The sequence below is a fragment of the Phragmites australis genome, chromosome 8 (genome assembly GCF_958298935.1).
Source record: "Phragmites australis chromosome 8, lpPhrAust1.1, whole genome shotgun sequence".
Classification (NCBI taxonomy): Eukaryota; Viridiplantae; Streptophyta; class Magnoliopsida; order Poales; family Poaceae; genus Phragmites; species Phragmites australis.
Window position 1 is genome coordinate 2,731,338 of NC_084928.1, and position 17,842 is coordinate 2,749,179.

The window sequence follows — 17,842 nt, forward strand, 5'->3', positions numbered from 1 at the left end:
TTACATTGTTCATTATCCGGTGTAGCCTTGCGGCGTGTTGATAACTGGACCTTCCAGCGTGTTGATCACTGTATTATCACTGGACCTTCCGGCGTATTGATCTTCGATCTTCCACGGCTGGAACCTTCTCTGATGAAAATGCTCCAGTGTGTATCTTTCTCTAATCACCAGACTATCCAGTGGATTGTTTCATTCTGCCTTCTGGATAGAAATACTCCGGTGTTGCCATGTTTTGATCACCGGACTATCTGGTGAGGCTTAGCCTTCATTCTTCAGCATGACACCCTTCTCTGGAAGAATTGTTCCGGTGAGCACACTTGCTACTCACCGGATCTTCTGGTGAGGTCTTCAGGCATCTCTCTCACTTAGTCAAATATGCTCCGATGAGCTCAACATCCACAACACCAGATCTACTAAAATTGACTCATCCAATTGTCCTTCCTCCAAGGGCAGTTTGAGATCTCCTCACTTGATGTTGCGAGCTTTTTGTGATGTGTGGTGACGCGCACAGGAGGTGGTGACGGTGTCGTCGACGGTGAGCTGTCCGATGGACGGCAATGATCTGTGGTTCATGCAGAAGACCACGCTAGACTCCATCGCTATCGGCGACTGGGCCTTCTCGGTGGATGGCGTCCTCAATGACAGGGCCTCCCAGGTAAGCAAGCAACCCCATTACTCTGCCAAGCTTGTTGAATTGTGATCGATCTTGAACCAATTGCACATCTTGGTGGTCATTGGCAGGCGGATGCATTTGATCTGATGGTATTGCCCATGATCGAGAGCGCCATGGTTGGATTCAACACCTCCCTCGTCTGTTGCGGCCAAGTACTGGTAATCCAAGGAGTCTTCTTCGTGTTCTCTGCTTCCTGCAATAATCCAAGTAGTCTTCCCGTCACTGATGTGTGTGTATGTGTTGAATGCTACTAGAGTGGCACGGCTCAAAACTATTGGTTACCCTTGTATTCCTGTAATAATCCTGCAATAAGATCCAGTTGAACTATAGGTGCACACAAGTTAAGCAATGTATGTGATTTTGAATCAAAATGCATCCGTCTATACATTGATAAACTATTTCAAAGCTGGGATATATTGCTACTACAAAGATAAACTATGGATGGCAATCCGTAAGATGACAATTATCTTTCACTTGCATGCATGTTAGTAAACATGCATTGGAATGACACCTAACTGAGACTGAATGGTTGATTCTGAAACAATGAAGGTTAGTCCCAGATAGTATACTGCTAATTATATAGAGAGCTTACTTATTCATTTGCTCACAATATATGTTCATGATCGATCGGGTCTGTTTAAAGAGGATATTTAGGTTAATGTTTTGCAATTGACTGTTTTTCTCATATAAGTTGTTCAAGTGACCAGCTATATACTCCGTTTAAAGAGGATATTTTAGGCAGAGAACATGCAGCGTTTAGAAATTTTGGTTGAAATGGTTTGGCAAACTGCACATGATGAAAAACAGTTGTCGTGTGGTTTGGATTATTTTCATGCAACCCTGTAGGTTATGCATACAATTGCCTCAACAAGTGTGCGATTTAACTAGCATGTTATTTTATTTTAGATGCAACACACTCGATCAACTTGAGATCCTGGATTTTTCGATTAGATGGCTCATGGATTGCATTCTTTTAAAAAAAATACTTGGAACTAAAGGACTCGATTAACATTATGAAAGCCTGTATTAGTAGAGTTATGCATCAACTTGAGATCCTGGATTTTCGATTAGATGGCTCCTAACATTATGAAAGTCTGGATTAGTCGTGGTACGCATCAAAATAATCTTAGATAGTATTTGCAAATTTTGGCAATGTTGTTGTCGTTTGCGATGGTCGTTTGGTGCTTCTCAGATATTTTTTTTTTAGTTCTAACAACATTGTATCATTACACATGGATATTTTCTTTATCTCGTGGTTTGTTATATCCATTAACTAAAAACTCATGATTACACCCTGTTTTGTCTTAGTCATGTCGTTAATATTTATTTAGGCAGCCTTTTAGCCTTAGTTTTGGCCAGCTTGTCTATTGTAGTTCTATTTACTAACACGGCCTGAGCATGCTTATGTTTAGTTACCTGTACTTCGTTCCTTCTTTTTCTCAAACACACATGAGAACTGTAGTTCATTCAAAATTTATTTCATTTATACATTTTTTTTACTATGATTTTCTCCATAGTTTTTTATCATGTGCAGTTTGCCAAACCATTTCAAAATATATGTTCATGATCGAGCAGGTCTGTTTAACGAGGATATTTGGGTTTATCGAATTACCATCTAATAGGAGTATTTTGAGTGGTGATACTTGTTAATTTAGCTGAATAGTTGAGATGACGGAGCCAGGGGAGGACGGACTACTGTCGCGCCAGCGCAACACTTTGGGGCGACCACCGCGGAAGAAAGACTTGGCGAAGGGGGACAGGTAGGAGTCTGACGCTTGGGTTGGGTTGTGAGATGGGGAGGTAGCAGCCTGGAGTAGCCATCGACGAGAGGCTGGTGGGGGTTGGAGCGCCAGAGAGGGGAGGGAGGTGGAGAGACGGAGCCATCCTTTGCTCCTGATCTGGTGCACTCAAGAGTTTCTTTTGAAGACGGTGACAACACTTGTGTTTGAGATAAGCTTTTGGTGTGAAGAAATTTTAATTTTGTTTGCGTGGTAAAGAGTTGTATGGCTTGATCGAGTCGTAAGGAGCCTTGTTACTGTTTATATTGTGTTTATGTATGTGTTGTTGCGCCAATTATACCTCAAATTATAGATGAGTTGCTGCCAAAATTTTGATTTTTTGGCTAAAATATACTTTAGTCGCAGAGTAAGGTGTTACAAGTTAAGCTGTTAAGGCAAGAACATGTCAGGAAGGCAACGATAGGGAATTCTGCGATGTCATTGGATAGCTACCAGGGAGGCAGGGACTGCTTGAGTTTCTGGTAGTAAAGCACGTATCCACCTTGCAGCCCTGCAGTATAGGGTGGAAAACACATCGTACAAATTAACAAATAGGTAATACAAATTGGTGATGTAGTCTTTTTTTTTTTGGGAGATCATAGGTAGTCACAACTGTCTTAACCCCATGTCAGTGTACAACTGCTCTAATATAGAGCCCCATACATGTGAAAGCAGATGGAATCAAGCAAGGGAAACAACTGTGAAGTGAAGGATGCAGGTACCTTCGACAAATTCAACTTAATTTGACAGCATGCTCCTCTTCATTCTCACCAAAATTTTCTTCCTGCAAGCCAAAACACACCTTAAGCAGTCAATTGTTTCTGCATGCCATGCAATGATGCAACTGATAAAAATCAATTGTAGGTAATATCTAGTTCATCACGAGCAAGTTTGAAACCAAGGCTTATACACATATTGCCTTTTGATTTAGGGCCTGACATCCCGAGACCTGTGACTTGCGAGAGAGCAGATTAATTCAATCATGTTGATACAAAACAGATGGCGATTGGAGGTACCATTGACGAATTGTTTCCTAATCTAGTGGCAGCAATATCTTTAGTATCATCTGCAGTTTTAGCACATTCTTTTTTACTCTCATTAGCACTTAGTTCCTGCATGCCAAAATACAACATCTGATTCATGTGGTGCACCAAAGCCCATAGATTACGCAAAAGGATTATTTATTGAAATTTCAAGATATTGTTGGAGGATCTCCTGCAGAATGATTAGTGCATACAAAGGAAATCCCGAAAGATATAGGACTGCACACACTTATCCATTGGATTGGTCAATAGTCAAAGATGGTTGTCCAATCGAAAACCAAAAGCAGTGCCACTTAGACCTTAGACTGGCCTTAAATTCAAATGAAATTGCAAGCTATAATAAACTGGTTGCTGATTAAATGGATAAAAAGCTTGCCTAGAGTTAATGTGCCCAAGAAAACAAGAGACTATTAGACACTGTTTGGCAGAGCTCCAACTCTAAGATCCATGCAAGATTTGAAGTTTGTAGAATAAAATAAAGTGGTTTAAATATATATTTTCAGTTCAAAATAAAAATAAGATGCATCAACCAAAGATCATCATTTTGTTCACAGCTCCAGCTCCAAGAATTTATGGAGCTATGGATGATCTGCTACAAATATTCTTGGAGCTAGAGCTCTACTAAACAAGCACTTAATCCAAACCTTTTAGCAATGACCGGTCCTAGATATATGTATACCTTTTGGCTGGGGGTTGACACAGCTTTTGGGTCTTTCAGAGAGATAATTTTGGTAGCTTGTTGGATAATCTGGTGTCACCATAATAGCATCATGTTTGATGCTGGAATTCTATATGAAGATGGAAACAATCCTTAAAAGAAGAATCTCCTTTGATTATCAACAAAGATTTTACTGGATGATTGGTTGAGTAGTATCTCTTAAAATGCTCTTTAGGGTCTGCTTTTGGGCTCTCTTTGTACATAACTTTTTTGTAATTTCCATAACGAAAAAAAGCTAGTAGGGGCTCCCCTGCTATTCCGGTCAAAAAAAAAACTCCTGGAAAGGACAAATATACTGATTCATGCACGTGAACAGGTCATTAATTTTTTCTGTCCGAATATATTATGAGTTAACTGCAATCAATAGCAGCCCAACTATCCAAGCAATGTCTTAAACCATGCCAAATTTGTGGATCAGGTGACTAAAATATTCACTGTTATCTTCTGCGGCTGACGGATGGAGCAACTGAGTATAAATAAGGGAAACATGTCCGATTTAAAATATCAACTTTCCAGTTCAAGCCTTCCCATCAGCTTAAGAAACCAATATCATTACTGACCTCTTGGACAGCAGCTTCTTCATAGTGCTCCTCATTTGTACATGAGTCTTTGGAGCTCGGCAGGTACAGATCCTTTGTATTCTTCTGCATAGGACAATGAAAGCATTGCCTTCTAAGCGTACACTAATATACTGTACTACCAAATATAAGCTATCCCTCAAATATCACCAAAGGAAAATGATTGCAATATACATTATATTGTGAAGAAAAAAAATTCCACGCAACAAACGAGAACTGCTAACACAAAAACCTGTTCAGCAGATTCTTTAGCTATCTCCTGCTGATGAACTTCTCCATTATTATCTTGGCTCAAAGAATCATCCTTGTTCCCATTAACCTGAAAGCAACAACCATATCAGATCGACTTATTAATAACCAGTGAATAGACTCCACCTTAACAGCTCTGCAGAAGCTCCAATCCCTTGTGAAAAGTAATTATATATTTCTTATTACATATAACAGTTATCGGTAATTAATTATAACTCAACTGTTCAAACAGTGTGTTTGTCCATGCATATCTTATACACATCCAGTAACTTAGTTGCTCCTATACTATACTGGATCTGGATATTCTGACACGCAACATCCAGTCATCCACATTAGTAAAAAAAAAAAATTTAGCGGCACCACCATTGCACAAGGGACAAAACAACAAGATATAGGAACTAAAAGCACGTATTTTCTCATTAAAAAAAAATGCAATTTTCACACTGTAGCAACTAGCAACACAAGAAACAAGTAGGTACAGCATCATTATTTACCACCTGGACAGTTTCATTACAGTGCACTTCATTAGAAATGTCTTCACAATTCAGTGGGCCTATTTCTTCCATAACCTCCTGCATGGGACAATGTAGTGTTATCCTTAATATCATATACTGCATTACCAGTTCAAAGCTTAGAACACCAATGCCATATAAAAAGAGATAAGAAATCATATATGGCGTCAAAAACTTAGGAAACAGCAGAGCATATCTTCCAGCAGCTAATAATGGAAACTGCCAACACAAACCTTTTCAGCAGACTCTTTACCGCCCTCTAGTTCATTAGCCTCTTTCTCACAATCAGTACTTTTAGAGTCTTCCATCCCTGTCTTGACAGCATCCTCCTAAAATGAACCAAATCAGATTGGGTAACCAGAAATCTCATCAATGATCACCAAGCATTCGACTACTTTGCACACAACTGTTGCATCCTCATCACTCTACTACAAACACTAATCACAGAATCAGTAACCAGTGAATAGGCTTCACCATAGCCTCCTCCGCAGAAGCTCCAATACCATGTAAACAGTTATTATTTCTTTCTTTTTCACACAGTACATATATTGGTAATAAATTATGACTCTAATTATTCAAACAGTGTGTTTTTCCATGTATATCATATAGATTATGACTCTAATTATGACTCCAAGTAACTGAACTGGTAATAAATTATGACTCCAATTATGAGTCTAAGTAACTTAGCTGCACGTAGCTCCTGTGTTGAATTTGGATATTCTGACTGGCAGCATCCAGTCGTCCACACGGGTAGAATAAGTTGCATGTTTCACTAATCAAACTGACTTGGTAACATATTTATTAGAATAGTGTTCGCTTAGCCCCATTGCACAAGGGACCCGAAGAAACCAGATATAGGAATGAAAAGCATGTATTTTACTATTTACTAACAAATGCATTTGTATTTCAAGTATCCCCTTTCCCTTCGATCAGTAGCAACATAAGAAACCGATATGAATACTTGCCTCCTGAACAGTTTCATGACCAATCACTTTGTTTTTAGAATGGTCTTCACAATTCAGTGGGCCAATTTCTTCCACATCCTCCTGCATGGGACAAGGTAGCCAATGTCATATACATTATACTGCATTACCAGTTCAAAGCATAAACCACCTATGCCATTTAAAAAGAGATACTGACATCATATGACATCAAAGGCTTGGGAAACAGAAGTAGAAATACACATTGCACAGTAGAGCATATAGTTTGCAGCAAATAATTAAAACTGCCAACACAAACCATTTCAGCAGACTCTTTACTGATTTCTAGTTCATTAGCCACTTTATCACCATCAGTAATTGAGCCTTTCATCCCTGTCTCGACATCCTCCTGAAATCAACAACCAAATCAGATTAGCTAACGATGAATCTCATCAGCGATCAACAAGCATTCGATAACTTTGCAAACAGCAGCTGCATAATCATCACTTGAAGAACTGGTTGCCACCAACTCCCCATATTACCATCCTCCTAAAATCATTAGCCAAATCAAATTAACAAATCAACAATCCCATAAACCATTTAACCAGTTGTACACCTTCTCTTCATCCTCGTCACTCGAAGAGCCATTGTTCTCCTCAGTATCATCATTCTTCTGAAATCAGCAACCAATCAGATTAACTATAGTTACGAATCTCAACAACGAGCAAGAGCAACAAGCAATCGACAGGCCGAAAACCTTCGCCTCTTGAACACTCGCCGTGGCCAGGGCGGCGAGCGCTTGCCCGAGTGTGCCGCGGGGGTCGATCACGATGCTCGGCAGCCTCTCGATGTCCCACCCGAGCACGCTGCAGATGACGCAGGCGAGCGCGCGGTGCACCCCCGGTCTCCCGTAACGCGTGGCGGCGCGCGCGTGCTGCACGAGCCCGACGCAGCCCCGGAACCTTCTCGACTTCCCCCTCCGCGCCTTCCTCCCCGAGCACGCCATGCACGCGAACTGCCCCTCCTCCCAGCCCCGCTCGTAGTAGCCCCGCAGCGCCGCGTCCCGCTCGAACAACCTCGTGAAGAACCCCGCCGCCGCGGCCTCATCATCGCCCTCCGACTCGGACCCCTCGTCGTCGTCCGAGAAGAGGTTGGAGAAGAACTCCTCCGCGGCGCGGAGGGCCTCCCGCTGCGCGAGCGAGCCGGGCGAAGGCGGCGGCGGCTTCGCGGGGGAGGAGGCGGAGGCGGAGGCGTCGGGCCAGGCTTTTGGGGAGGCGGGTGGAGACGGCGCGAGAGGCCACTCGGACCCGGCGTCCTTGGGCTCGGCTGCGCCGCTCTCCAGCCTGCGGCGCTTGCGCTTAATGGCCTTGCGGCGGGCGGAGCGGGACGGGATGGGGGCGGTGGCGGGGACCAGGACGTGTGCGGGTGCGTGTGCGGGTGCGGGTGCGGGAGGGCCGCGGCGCCAGAGCGAGTGGAGATAGAGGACCTCCTCGGCGAGGTCGCGGTCGGCGGGAGGGAGGGGGCCGGGGGGCCGGCGGCGCGGCATTGGAGACTCTGCTTGGAAGAGGCGCGAGGCGGCGAGGCGATGGTTCGGTTGCTGGAGAGGCGAGTTGGCGACGTTTGATTGTTCGTTTCACGCACGGCGCGTGCTCATAAGTAGTTATTGAGAGTAGAATTATAAGTACCTTTTCTAGTATATAAAATATGAGTCAGATCTATTTTTTTTTATTCACCTCTTATCTAATAAATTTTTTTAAAATTTAAATAATTTATTTATTTATTAATCTACTCTCGTCCTCCCCTCATCCCGTATACAAGACATGTTTTACTTAAATAAATAAATCTCTTAACTAGTAGAGATTAAACTTAAAAAATCGGTTATTTGTTTAGTTGATTCAAGATGAATATATACAAGGTGAACAGATACTATTAGAAAAACACCCCTTTCAATGAACAAGTAACCTAGCAGTAGTGACGCTTGGTTGCAGGATCGGACGATGCGGCACCGTGCGTTCCGGTGTCGTCTGCGGAGTTGTAAGGTAGCTACTAGCCAGGTAGGGAGGATCATGCGCAGCCATGCATGAAATCCACTGGGCATGTGATGCGCGGTGCCCAAGCTTTTGATGCCTGCCGCCGGGGCGCCTGGTGGCCAGCCTCGGCGGACGGCGGCGAGGTACCGGACTTGGCCGGTGAAAGCGCTCCCACGCGTCGATGCGCGTGAGCGCTGAGCATCGACGCGGCGGTGACGGACTGACGACGCCGGCGCCGAACGAGCGCGACGCGGAGATGGACTCGTCAACGGATGCTGCGATGGATCCACCGCGCGGTTACGTGCGTGTACGTGCAGCAGGCTCCGGAATCCAGACCAGTTGCCACCACCGAAGCCGGCCGGCGCGCTGATCGCCAACCTAACCAACCATCAATAATCTGCTGCGGTTTGGTGTTTCTGGCGACACGATCCGTCACTGAACTGTGAATGCTTCCACTCACTTCCATTCGCCGTTCCATGTTGGCACTGGCACTGGAGAACCGAGACCTGACCATTTAACAGACGCAGCAAGCATAGAACGGAGCAGGGATCACGCGGACACGAATGAAAACAAACCTCAACGAATGGAAACATCTATATCGGTCGCTCTACAAACAAGCTGTAATAACAGAAGCGTCAAGTTACTTGGAATGCAGAGACACCAGCAGAAGATAGTGGTGATCTCTAGCATTGTAAGAAAAACATGTCCAAGTTCATAAACAAGGCGCTTCTACAATTCACGGGCCCTGGAGGCCTGGATACATGCGCCTCGACTCAGGGTAGTGCAGCTCCCAACATCATATCCAGAAAGCTTCTTCCAATCATGGGGGCCAACGTGATAAACTGCAGTTCAAGCAATAAGAAATGTCGAATAAAATCAATGAACAATCAATATGCCATCAACACAGACCTGGCAACATAGCAAGGCAATGCCAGAAGTGGGTAGTGAGAACAAAATAAGGTGCAGCATAACCTCCGCAAGAAAACTTCAGGTTAGCTAAGAACTACAAATCATCATTTCTACAAGGAGACTCTAGTTTCCATCCCTGTAGTCGGTCAGCGACATCGTACCTCCCGAGGCATATGACGTCGGCGTAAGAGCGTCTAGCCTCCTCAGTTAGACTAACTAAATATCCGTTACAACAAAAATTTAAATATTAAATATAGTAACATTAAACACAAACTCAATGTATAGAGATATTGATGTGTCATATGTGAGTGCTGTTGAACGAATACGTCAGAAACGATGTCGTAGTTTGATTTCAAATGAAATCTTAAAAAGGAGGAGAAGATTATCCGCTAATTTTCCTCATAATTTTTTAATTTATTTTCATTAGTAAAACTAGTCTTATATCTGTTGATAGTAACGAGACGAAAAGACTGAAGAATAAAAATAAATGGCAAAAATGTGTAAATTATTTAAATTTTATGAGTTTTTATTAGAGGATGAGAATATAAGAAGAGGTGCTGTGCAAAACAACTCGTGTATATATATAGAGAGAGGGGGGTTCGGATGTATTGTTTAGGGTTTTGGAGTCCCGATCAAGCGTACGAAAAGCTAATCCCAGTGGGGGAGGATACACCACCACATGTGGCCCATTCTATTACCGTTGTTCTGTTTGGTCCATTGAGGACAAGTCCATACAGATAAGAGAAAAATCTTTATTTGCTATTGAAAGATAAGGTCATTCGCTATTTATCATCTCATGAAATAATTTTTTTATTTATTATTATTTCTAATTTTTATTTTTTCCTCATCACTGTCGTCTATTTAATTCATAGAAAAAATATATTTACCCTTGAAAAGTAAGACAATGGCCTCGAGCGTGAACGCCGATAAAATCAAAGTTATGACTCTTTAGAAGTCGAATCTCAGAACATGATGTACTATTGAGTTGTAGAAATTTTTATTATGTTTTTATAGGATTTTTAAACATTGAATTTGAATAAATATATCATGAGATATGAATTTCTGAAGTCGTGTTGTTTGCCGATAATTAGTGGAGTTATATGGTTACATTTGTGACTATGATTAGATATAGAAAAAGCTAGAATTAATTTTTATGATGAATACTAAAGTTGTAGAAAATTTTGTATAGATAATTTTAGTGTTCTTATTTGTTGTATTTCCTATGATAGAAAAATAGATATGAAAATAATAAAATGACTGGACTGCAGTGGATAGTTTGTCTCTAAAAGTAAATGTGTCTTTTTTATGAGTCAAATAAATAGCAATGATGAGGAAGAAATGAAAATTAAAAGCAATAGCAAATAAAAAAGTTCATTCATAGAAAGATAAATAGCAATTTTGGACAGTAGAGACGACTGTGGATAAAAACGGTGTTTTTCTGAAGAAAAAAAAAGCTATAAGCTAAGTGGCTAGCTTTAAGTGGCTATCTTTTAAGTTCGGTTTTTAGTCTGTTTATTTCAGCTGAAGATTCTGAAAAATAGTTTATAGAAGCTGGATTGTAAAAAGCTGGATTATGAAAAACTTTTAGATTGTAGATTCTAAAAAACTGTGATGAACAGTTTAGTAAAATGTACTTTCATAATCTATTAAAAGCTGAGAAAAACCAGTTTCTCAGATTCCCACAATTCAACCAGCAGATTTTAAAAAGCTATAACAAAAAACTGTCTGTTTGTTTCAGCTTCGGACTGTAAAAGCTGAAAACCACAATCCAAAGTTGAAACAAACAGATCTTTATAGAAGCTGGATTGTGAAAAGGTGGATTGTAAAAAATTGAATTGTGAAAAACTTTTAGATTGTAGATTATAAAAAACTTTGATGGACAGTTTAGTAAAATGAATTTTCACAATCTATTCAAAGCTGAGAAAAATCAGCTTCTCAAATTCCCACAATCCAACCAGCAGATTTTAAAAAGTTATAACCAAAAGCTATCTGTTTGTTTCAGCTTCGGATTGTAAAAACTGAAAGCTACAATCCGAAGCTGAAACAAATAGACCCTTAATGATTTTTTGTTAGCTGAGAAAACGATTGCAAGTGAAATAAATTAAAAACTGAGAAACAAATTAAGATGGACTTTTCTGACTTTTAATGTGTAAAAAACTAAAAAAATATTATAAAAATCAACAACTAAAAATCAATGACCATAACAATTTTCTCAACTAGCCAAAAACTATAAACCCACAGGCTAGGCTATCCAAACAGGACCTATATCGATCAAATTCAGCAGAGCCGGCTACTTCCTTTTCTCAGTCCGACTCGACTCTGGATCCATAATTTTCGCACCGTTTGAATTTTGAACCCTCGCACTCCCCATCGTCTCCAACGGGATCATCGCCATGGCTGCTGACAAACTGTCGCTCTAATTCTTGACCAGCCCCATCGCCGATCTCATTGCAGTGGTGCAGATCGCCTCCCTTGTAATTTAGAACGGAGGTCGTTGATCTTGATGCCGCCGGTCATCCGTGGCGGTGAAACTCGAGGTGGTAGCAAAGGCCCATGCCATGGCCTAGGTATGTGCCTCGCCAGAGAATCAACAATCTTCTTGGCCAAACAACACCGTTGCTCCGTTCGTGCAAAAGAAGTGGGCAAACTTACCACCGATACATCTTTTACCTGGATCAACTGCTCCTCCGCCTCCAACAATTTGGCAACCGTGAATCCTGTTTTGATTGCAGATCGCACGAGCACCGCTGTCGATGGCATTGTGATTTCCTCTTCCTCAACTTCCAATTCCCCCTCTGATTCCTCATCGTCTGCCCAAAACTTGGACCAGAAACCTTCCCCTCTACGATCGATGAGAGGATCAAAGCCACAGTCTCGGTGATGTGGGCGATCCAGCCAACGCGATGTAGACTCCTCCATCGGCTCGATGATCGCCGGTGCCATGATTAATCGTCGCCGCCTCATCCTACCATTCTACTGCATGATTTTGGACTTAAGTCTAATACTCTAAAGACATTCTAAAGAAAAGATAACCATTGCACCTCTTCTTTTCTTTTTCTTTTCTTTTCTTTAGGACTGCTGTATCTTTTCTCAAAGAGATGAATGGTCGCCGCATCTCTTCCACTTCCCAAGTTTCTCGCAGCTCTAGAAATGATGTGCAAGATTAAATAAATGAATAGCGTGGTCATAATTTCATTGCCTAAGATTACAAGTATATATAGAGGCCAATTGAGCAGCTGCTAATGCATTAAAAAATGTGGTCAAGCCATACGATGAAAACTGTGGGTAACAGGAATAGTCTTTGCACGAGATAACTCAATGAGAGGACGATGTGTACCTTCCGTGGTTTAATTGGTAGCTCATTGTCTTCCATAAGAACAGCCTTGAAACCAACGGTTCCAGTACCTTCTGATAGCTGAAGTTTCAGAAAAGACAGTTATCAGTGCAACGGTAAAAGGTTATGGTTTTTGTCCAACAACAGTAAAGAAGGATATGGTTTTTGTCCAACACAGCTGCCTCATCACTAAGAAAATAGCAGTTTTTTAATTGTAAATTAATTCTTTCGTGACTGCAAGAGGACAAGTAAACTTACTCAGCAACCGTATTATTTATTGTAAGGTGGTCCTCCCTCTTGATCACTAATCTGTAATACGAAGCAGTATAAGAAATCCCGCTTCATAGAGAACAAAGAAATGGAATGTCATCCAAAGAGATTTAATGCATCTATGCAGATGAGTTTTGGTGTTCAATTCTATAATATTTGCAATCAGCCTTCCATGTGGAAACGCATGTTGGAATAAATAGATATAATTTACCTTTGTTTCCTATTAGAGTACTGAGCCACTGACATCAAACTAAAAAATATATATTGATACAAAAGAGAGGTTCCATCATGTCTTTGTTCAATGCCAATATCAAGATCAAGCACTGCAGTGAACCATGGCTTCAGCTGATGACCAAAAGTTGCAACATCTTGGTTCCTTACTTTCAGGGGCATCAGGGCATGTCACATTGAAGGTCCTAAAATCTGTGGGTGCTTGAGGATGAGAAAGCCATATGTGGCTGCCTGCTTTTGAAATTTTGTCAAGAACTAAGGTTTGGCTAACTAGAGGCAAAAATCTGCTGATGTAAACTAAGCTATGGACAATGAACACACTTTAATCACTTTCTCCATCGCCTTTCAATTCAGATTCTCTAGCGTGCCAAAATTCTAATCGCCTTTTCCAGAATGTATCCATAGTTTTTTCTAACTTCAGTAGTGACTTCCAGTGAAATATCTATGACAAATCATGATCCTTGAAAGAAGGGAAGAACTAACAACACAACCTTAGATATAGCAAAGGCTTTTGACTCCGTAAGCTGGCCATACTTGCTCGAGGTCCTCGACACGCTGGGTTTTGGGCTCTGTTGGAGAGACTGGATTTCACAGCTCTTAGCCACTGCTTCCTCGCGAGTTATGCTAAATAGGGAGCCTGGAACTAATATCAATCATGCTAGAGGCCTTTGACAGGGTGATCCCCTATCTCCAATGTTGTTTCTCATTGCAATTGATCCACTGCAATGCTTATTTCAGTTGGCCGAGCAGAAGAAGCTTCTCATGGCAGTCCTCCCCAGGAAGGCAAAACTTCGTTGCTCCTTGTATGCTGACGATACAGCTTTGTTCTGCAAACCCAATAGAGTTCAACTACGGTCTGTAAATCAAATTTTACAAGTCTTCAGGAACACCTTAGGTCTGATGACAAATTTTATAAAAACCGAAATATTCCTGATTAGATGTGACGACGCCTAGCTTGCCAACATTCAGGAGGTGTTTCCGGGAGCAGTCAAGAATTTCCCTTGCCGGTACCTTGGTCTGCCTCTCCATACGAGGAAACTAAAAAGGGTACATGTGCAACCTCTTCTGGACAAACTCAGGGGTCAGCTTCCGGGATGGAAAGTAAAACTTTTCTCCCTGGTGGGTAGAGATGCTTTGGTAAAATCTGTCCTATCCTCCCTTCCCACCTACCATCTAACAGTCTTCCCTCTGCAAAATTGGCTCCTGCGCCAAATTGACCGCATTAGGAGCCTTCCTGTGGAAAGGTGAGAAACCTGACAAGGTAAACGGTTCACACTCTCTAGTAAATTGGAAGGTGACAACTAGGCCCAAAGAGCTAGGGGGATTAGGGATCCTGGATCTATAGCGCTTTGCTATAGCTTTGAGAGTCCAATGGCTTTGGTTTCGATGGGTGGACACGGAAAGATCTTGGACTAGGTTACGAATCCCGTGTGACAGAATGGATCAAGACATCGTCATAGTCTCCACCGAAGTTTCTATTGGCAATAGGAAAAATACCGCTTTCTGGCAGGACAGGGCTCAACAGGGTGGCACCTAGGGTGATCGCCCCAGACCTCTATAAGTTGGCGAAACAAAATCTAAAAAAGGTGCACAAGGAGCTACTAAACGGAGGTTGGATCACCAATCTGCGTCCTCTTACAATGAGGGACGAGATAGCTCAGTTCATTCAACTATGGAATGTGTTGCAACAAGTGCATCTTCACGCGGATCTAGTGGATCAAATCCGTTGGCGATGGACTGAGGGAGGAGCATATGATTAGCAGAGTGCATACAACATCCAATTTACCAGAGCTTCCAAGCATTACAACATGAAGCCTGTCTGGACGGCTTATTCCGAGCCAAAATGCAAAACGTTTGCTTGGAGCAGAAGGGATGGCCACATACATAGCTTTGTTCCCTTTGTCACACCTGAAAGGACAATGATGTCGCCTAGAGGGGGGTGAATAGGCGTTTTTACAAAAATTCAACCCTTTCTACCGTTGGCCTAAACTTGCAGCGGAATATAAACTAACGAGTTTTTCACAAGAGAAAAACCTAAATATGCTAGGCTCAACTAGTGCACAATCACCCTAAAGAAGTGTGGAAATTACAATCCTAAGGTGACAAAAATTACTCAATTCTAGCAAGAGATATGCAATAAAACTTAAATTGAAAAAGGCTGAAAACACTGTTTATATGCCTGAAATTACTGTTCACCAGAGACTCCGGTGTAGTCCGGATACTCCGGTGTGTACAGGTCCGGAAACTCCGGTAAAAGCCGGATTCTCCGGGTTCTGTACAGAACTGAGTCCGAAACTGAATGAAATAAATGAGTAGAGAGTTCTAGCTCAAACCAAGTGATATCGTGTGTTCCCAGAGATGATTCCAAGTAGATTCACGAAGAACCTACACTCAAATACACACAAACAAGTAGATCGATCAATATGCACAAAGATTTGAGTAAGAACATAAAAGTAAGGAAACAAGAGAGGAGACGCAAAGAATTGTTTCCCGAAGTTCAGATTCACCACCGTAAATCCTACGTCTCCATTGAGGAAGCTCCAACGAGCCGGGTCTCTTTCAACCGCTTTCCTCTCCAAGCTCGGTCACACTTGAGCTCGGTTTCCACTAACTTGATCTCTTTCCTTCCGGAGGCGAGATCGACCTTCACAAACTTTTCGCGGCTCACCACAAGCACGGGAGCTCACCGGCGACACCTAGCCGGCTAGGAGGCTTCACCTCCAAGAGTAACAAACGCTTCGAGAACTTCTTGTCAAGAACTCAAGTGCTCAAGAATGGATTTAGCTCACTTGCACTCAATCTTCCAATCTCTCAACCCAACTCACTTTTCTTCTCAAATCACAAACTAGAGTGGAGTGGGAGAGGTTCTTTTGGCTCTAAAAATGTGTTCTTTCGTGCCCCTTCCAGCAGCCCCAAAGGATGGGGTGAGTGGGGTATAAATAGCCCACTTCAAAAAACTAGCCGTTGGGCTCTTTTCTGGAACTTACCGGAATATCCGGCCTACACCGGAGTCTCCGGCCACTCCAGGTACCGGAGAATCCGGTCTTCACCGGAGTCTCCGAGTACAGCACAGCTGACCTCCGAAAAACGGCGATAACTTTTGATTCCGGAGTCTGATTTCGACGATTTTGGACTCTATGGAAAGCTTATTCAGAGGGCTACACATCCCAACTGAATTCATGACCTAAAACACATAGGATCAAATTAGAAACACTCCAAAACCCATTTTGGACACTTCCGCACTTTCCGCTCCGGACTCTTAACAACAAACTCTCACTTTGGGTTTGGTTGGGAACTCTTGAGCACTGAGACGCGACAATTAGCTCACGTTGCATCCCTCTTAATAGTGCGGCATACCTATACTCAAATTCAAAGATAAAACTCGTTTGAACCACTTTGAGCATTTGAAAACTTTCAAGTACCGCTTCTTTTCTTTCAAACCTTGAGGGTTGCTAACTTCCATAAAATCTTCACTCCATCTCTTCTTGATTCTTCATATGATTTATGTGAATCATCCATAGCTTCCCATAGCCTCGCACGATCCATCGGCGCAAAGCCTTCACTCGCTCTTCACCACCGCCTTGGTCCTTCGGCGCCAAGCCATTTGCTTGCCCTTCACCACGGATGGTCCATCGCAGCCGAGTCTTGCTTGCCCTTCACCGTTTTGCCATAGAAAACCACTTTGTATTCGACATCTTCAAGGAATTCACTTTTTAATATATGGAGTCCACTTTTGTTCTTCACTCTTGGCATATGTGATTTCAATTCAACTTATGCCTTCTTATAGATCCTAACCCCAACTCACTCTCAAGCACAAAGCACATGGGTTAGTCCATAAAACCTAAACGACAACATTTATACCTTAAGTTACTTGATCTTCACAAGTAACTTATTAGCCTTCATGCATATTGTCAATCTTCATATAGAACATAACCCCACTCATTCTTAAACACATAGCACACGGGTTAGTCCATAAAACTCTATTGACAAGTCATACCTTTAGTTACTTGATCTCCACAAGTAACTTAGCCTTCAAGCTTATTGCTAATCTTATTGAGCTTCTTCTTCTTATGAGCATCACCAAGAGCTCCTTTATTTAGATGCATATTTCTCCTCCATGCATCACATCCGAGCATCACCTAGAGCTCGTTCATCTCGATGTACTTTCAATCTTCCCATTCACCTAGAGTTCATGCATGTCTCTTCACCTAGGCTTCACCTATTGAACAACCTACTAACAATTTCAACAACATTGTTAGTTCATATGTATTGTCATTAATTACCAAAACCACACATAGGGGCTAGATGCACTTTTAATCTCCCCCATTTTGGTAATTGATGACAATCTCACTAGATGATTATATTTGATAAAAATTAAAGTTCTAAGTATACATATAGTCCGAAGATGAATGTATACAAAGAACAAGTTTTGGAAATACCAAATATCACAAAGATATTTGAGATTGCCAAAACTAGTTTTACTAGCATAAAACACCACAAATGTTTTGATGTTAGTAAAAAACCAACATATGTATATAGTAAACTCCCCCACAATCTATGCATGCGTGAATGAATTTTGAATATCATTGCATATATT

General features: G+C 41.9%; 1 protein-coding gene and 1 long non-coding RNA gene across 6 annotated transcripts; both read right to left on the bottom strand.

The window, feature by feature from the left end:
- Positions 1-2,744: 2,744 nt before the first annotated feature.
- On the bottom strand, positions 2,745-8,109 carry LOC133926262 (uncharacterized). Of its 5 annotated transcripts, XM_062372101.1 has the most exons (10): positions 7,229-8,109; positions 7,088-7,144; positions 6,791-6,880; positions 6,517-6,597; positions 5,785-5,880; positions 5,534-5,611; positions 5,023-5,109; positions 4,773-4,856; positions 3,174-3,235; positions 2,745-2,962 (listed from the first exon to the last, which is right to left on the bottom strand). In XM_062372101.1, exons 1-9 carry the CDS (start codon positions 8,015-8,017, stop codon positions 3,185-3,187), a joined length of 1,413 nt encoding a protein of 470 aa, XP_062228085.1. In that variant the 5' UTR covers positions 8,018-8,109; the 3' UTR covers positions 2,745-2,962; positions 3,174-3,184. The 5 variants fall into 5 exon arrangements, with proteins under 5 accessions (XP_062228085.1, XP_062228082.1, XP_062228081.1 ...); XM_062372098.1 differs by lacking the exons at positions 2,745-2,962; positions 3,174-3,235 and adding an exon at positions 3,267-3,563 and having other exon boundaries at positions 7,088-7,141; XM_062372097.1 differs by lacking the exons at positions 2,745-2,962; positions 3,174-3,235 and adding an exon at positions 3,274-3,563 and having other exon boundaries at positions 5,537-5,611.
- A 4,375-nt stretch (positions 8,110-12,484) lies between these two features.
- LOC133926263 (uncharacterized) lies at positions 12,485-13,736 on the bottom strand. Its single transcript, XR_009911076.1, has 3 exons — positions 13,003-13,736; positions 12,748-12,825; positions 12,485-12,554 (listed from the first exon to the last, which is right to left on the bottom strand). It is a non-coding gene; the product is annotated as an uncharacterized LOC133926263 (long non-coding RNA).
- Between the last annotated feature and the right edge of the window lie 4,106 nt (positions 13,737-17,842).

Bases quoted from the DNA above. Each gene is read 5' to 3' on its own strand.
- LOC133926262 (XM_062372096.1), bottom strand. From the start codon at position 8,017: ATGCCGCGCCGCCGGCCCCCCGGCCCCCTCCCTCCCGCCGACCGCGAC. The intron at 5,110-5,533 runs GTAAATAATGAT...TGTTGCTTTCAG, and splicing joins GTAATGAAACTGTCCAGGTG to GTTAATGGGAACAAGGATGA. The intron at 4,857-5,022 runs GTTTTTGTGTTA...TGTCCTATGCAG, and splicing joins CTAAAGAATCTGCTGAACAG to AAGAATACAAAGGATCTGTA.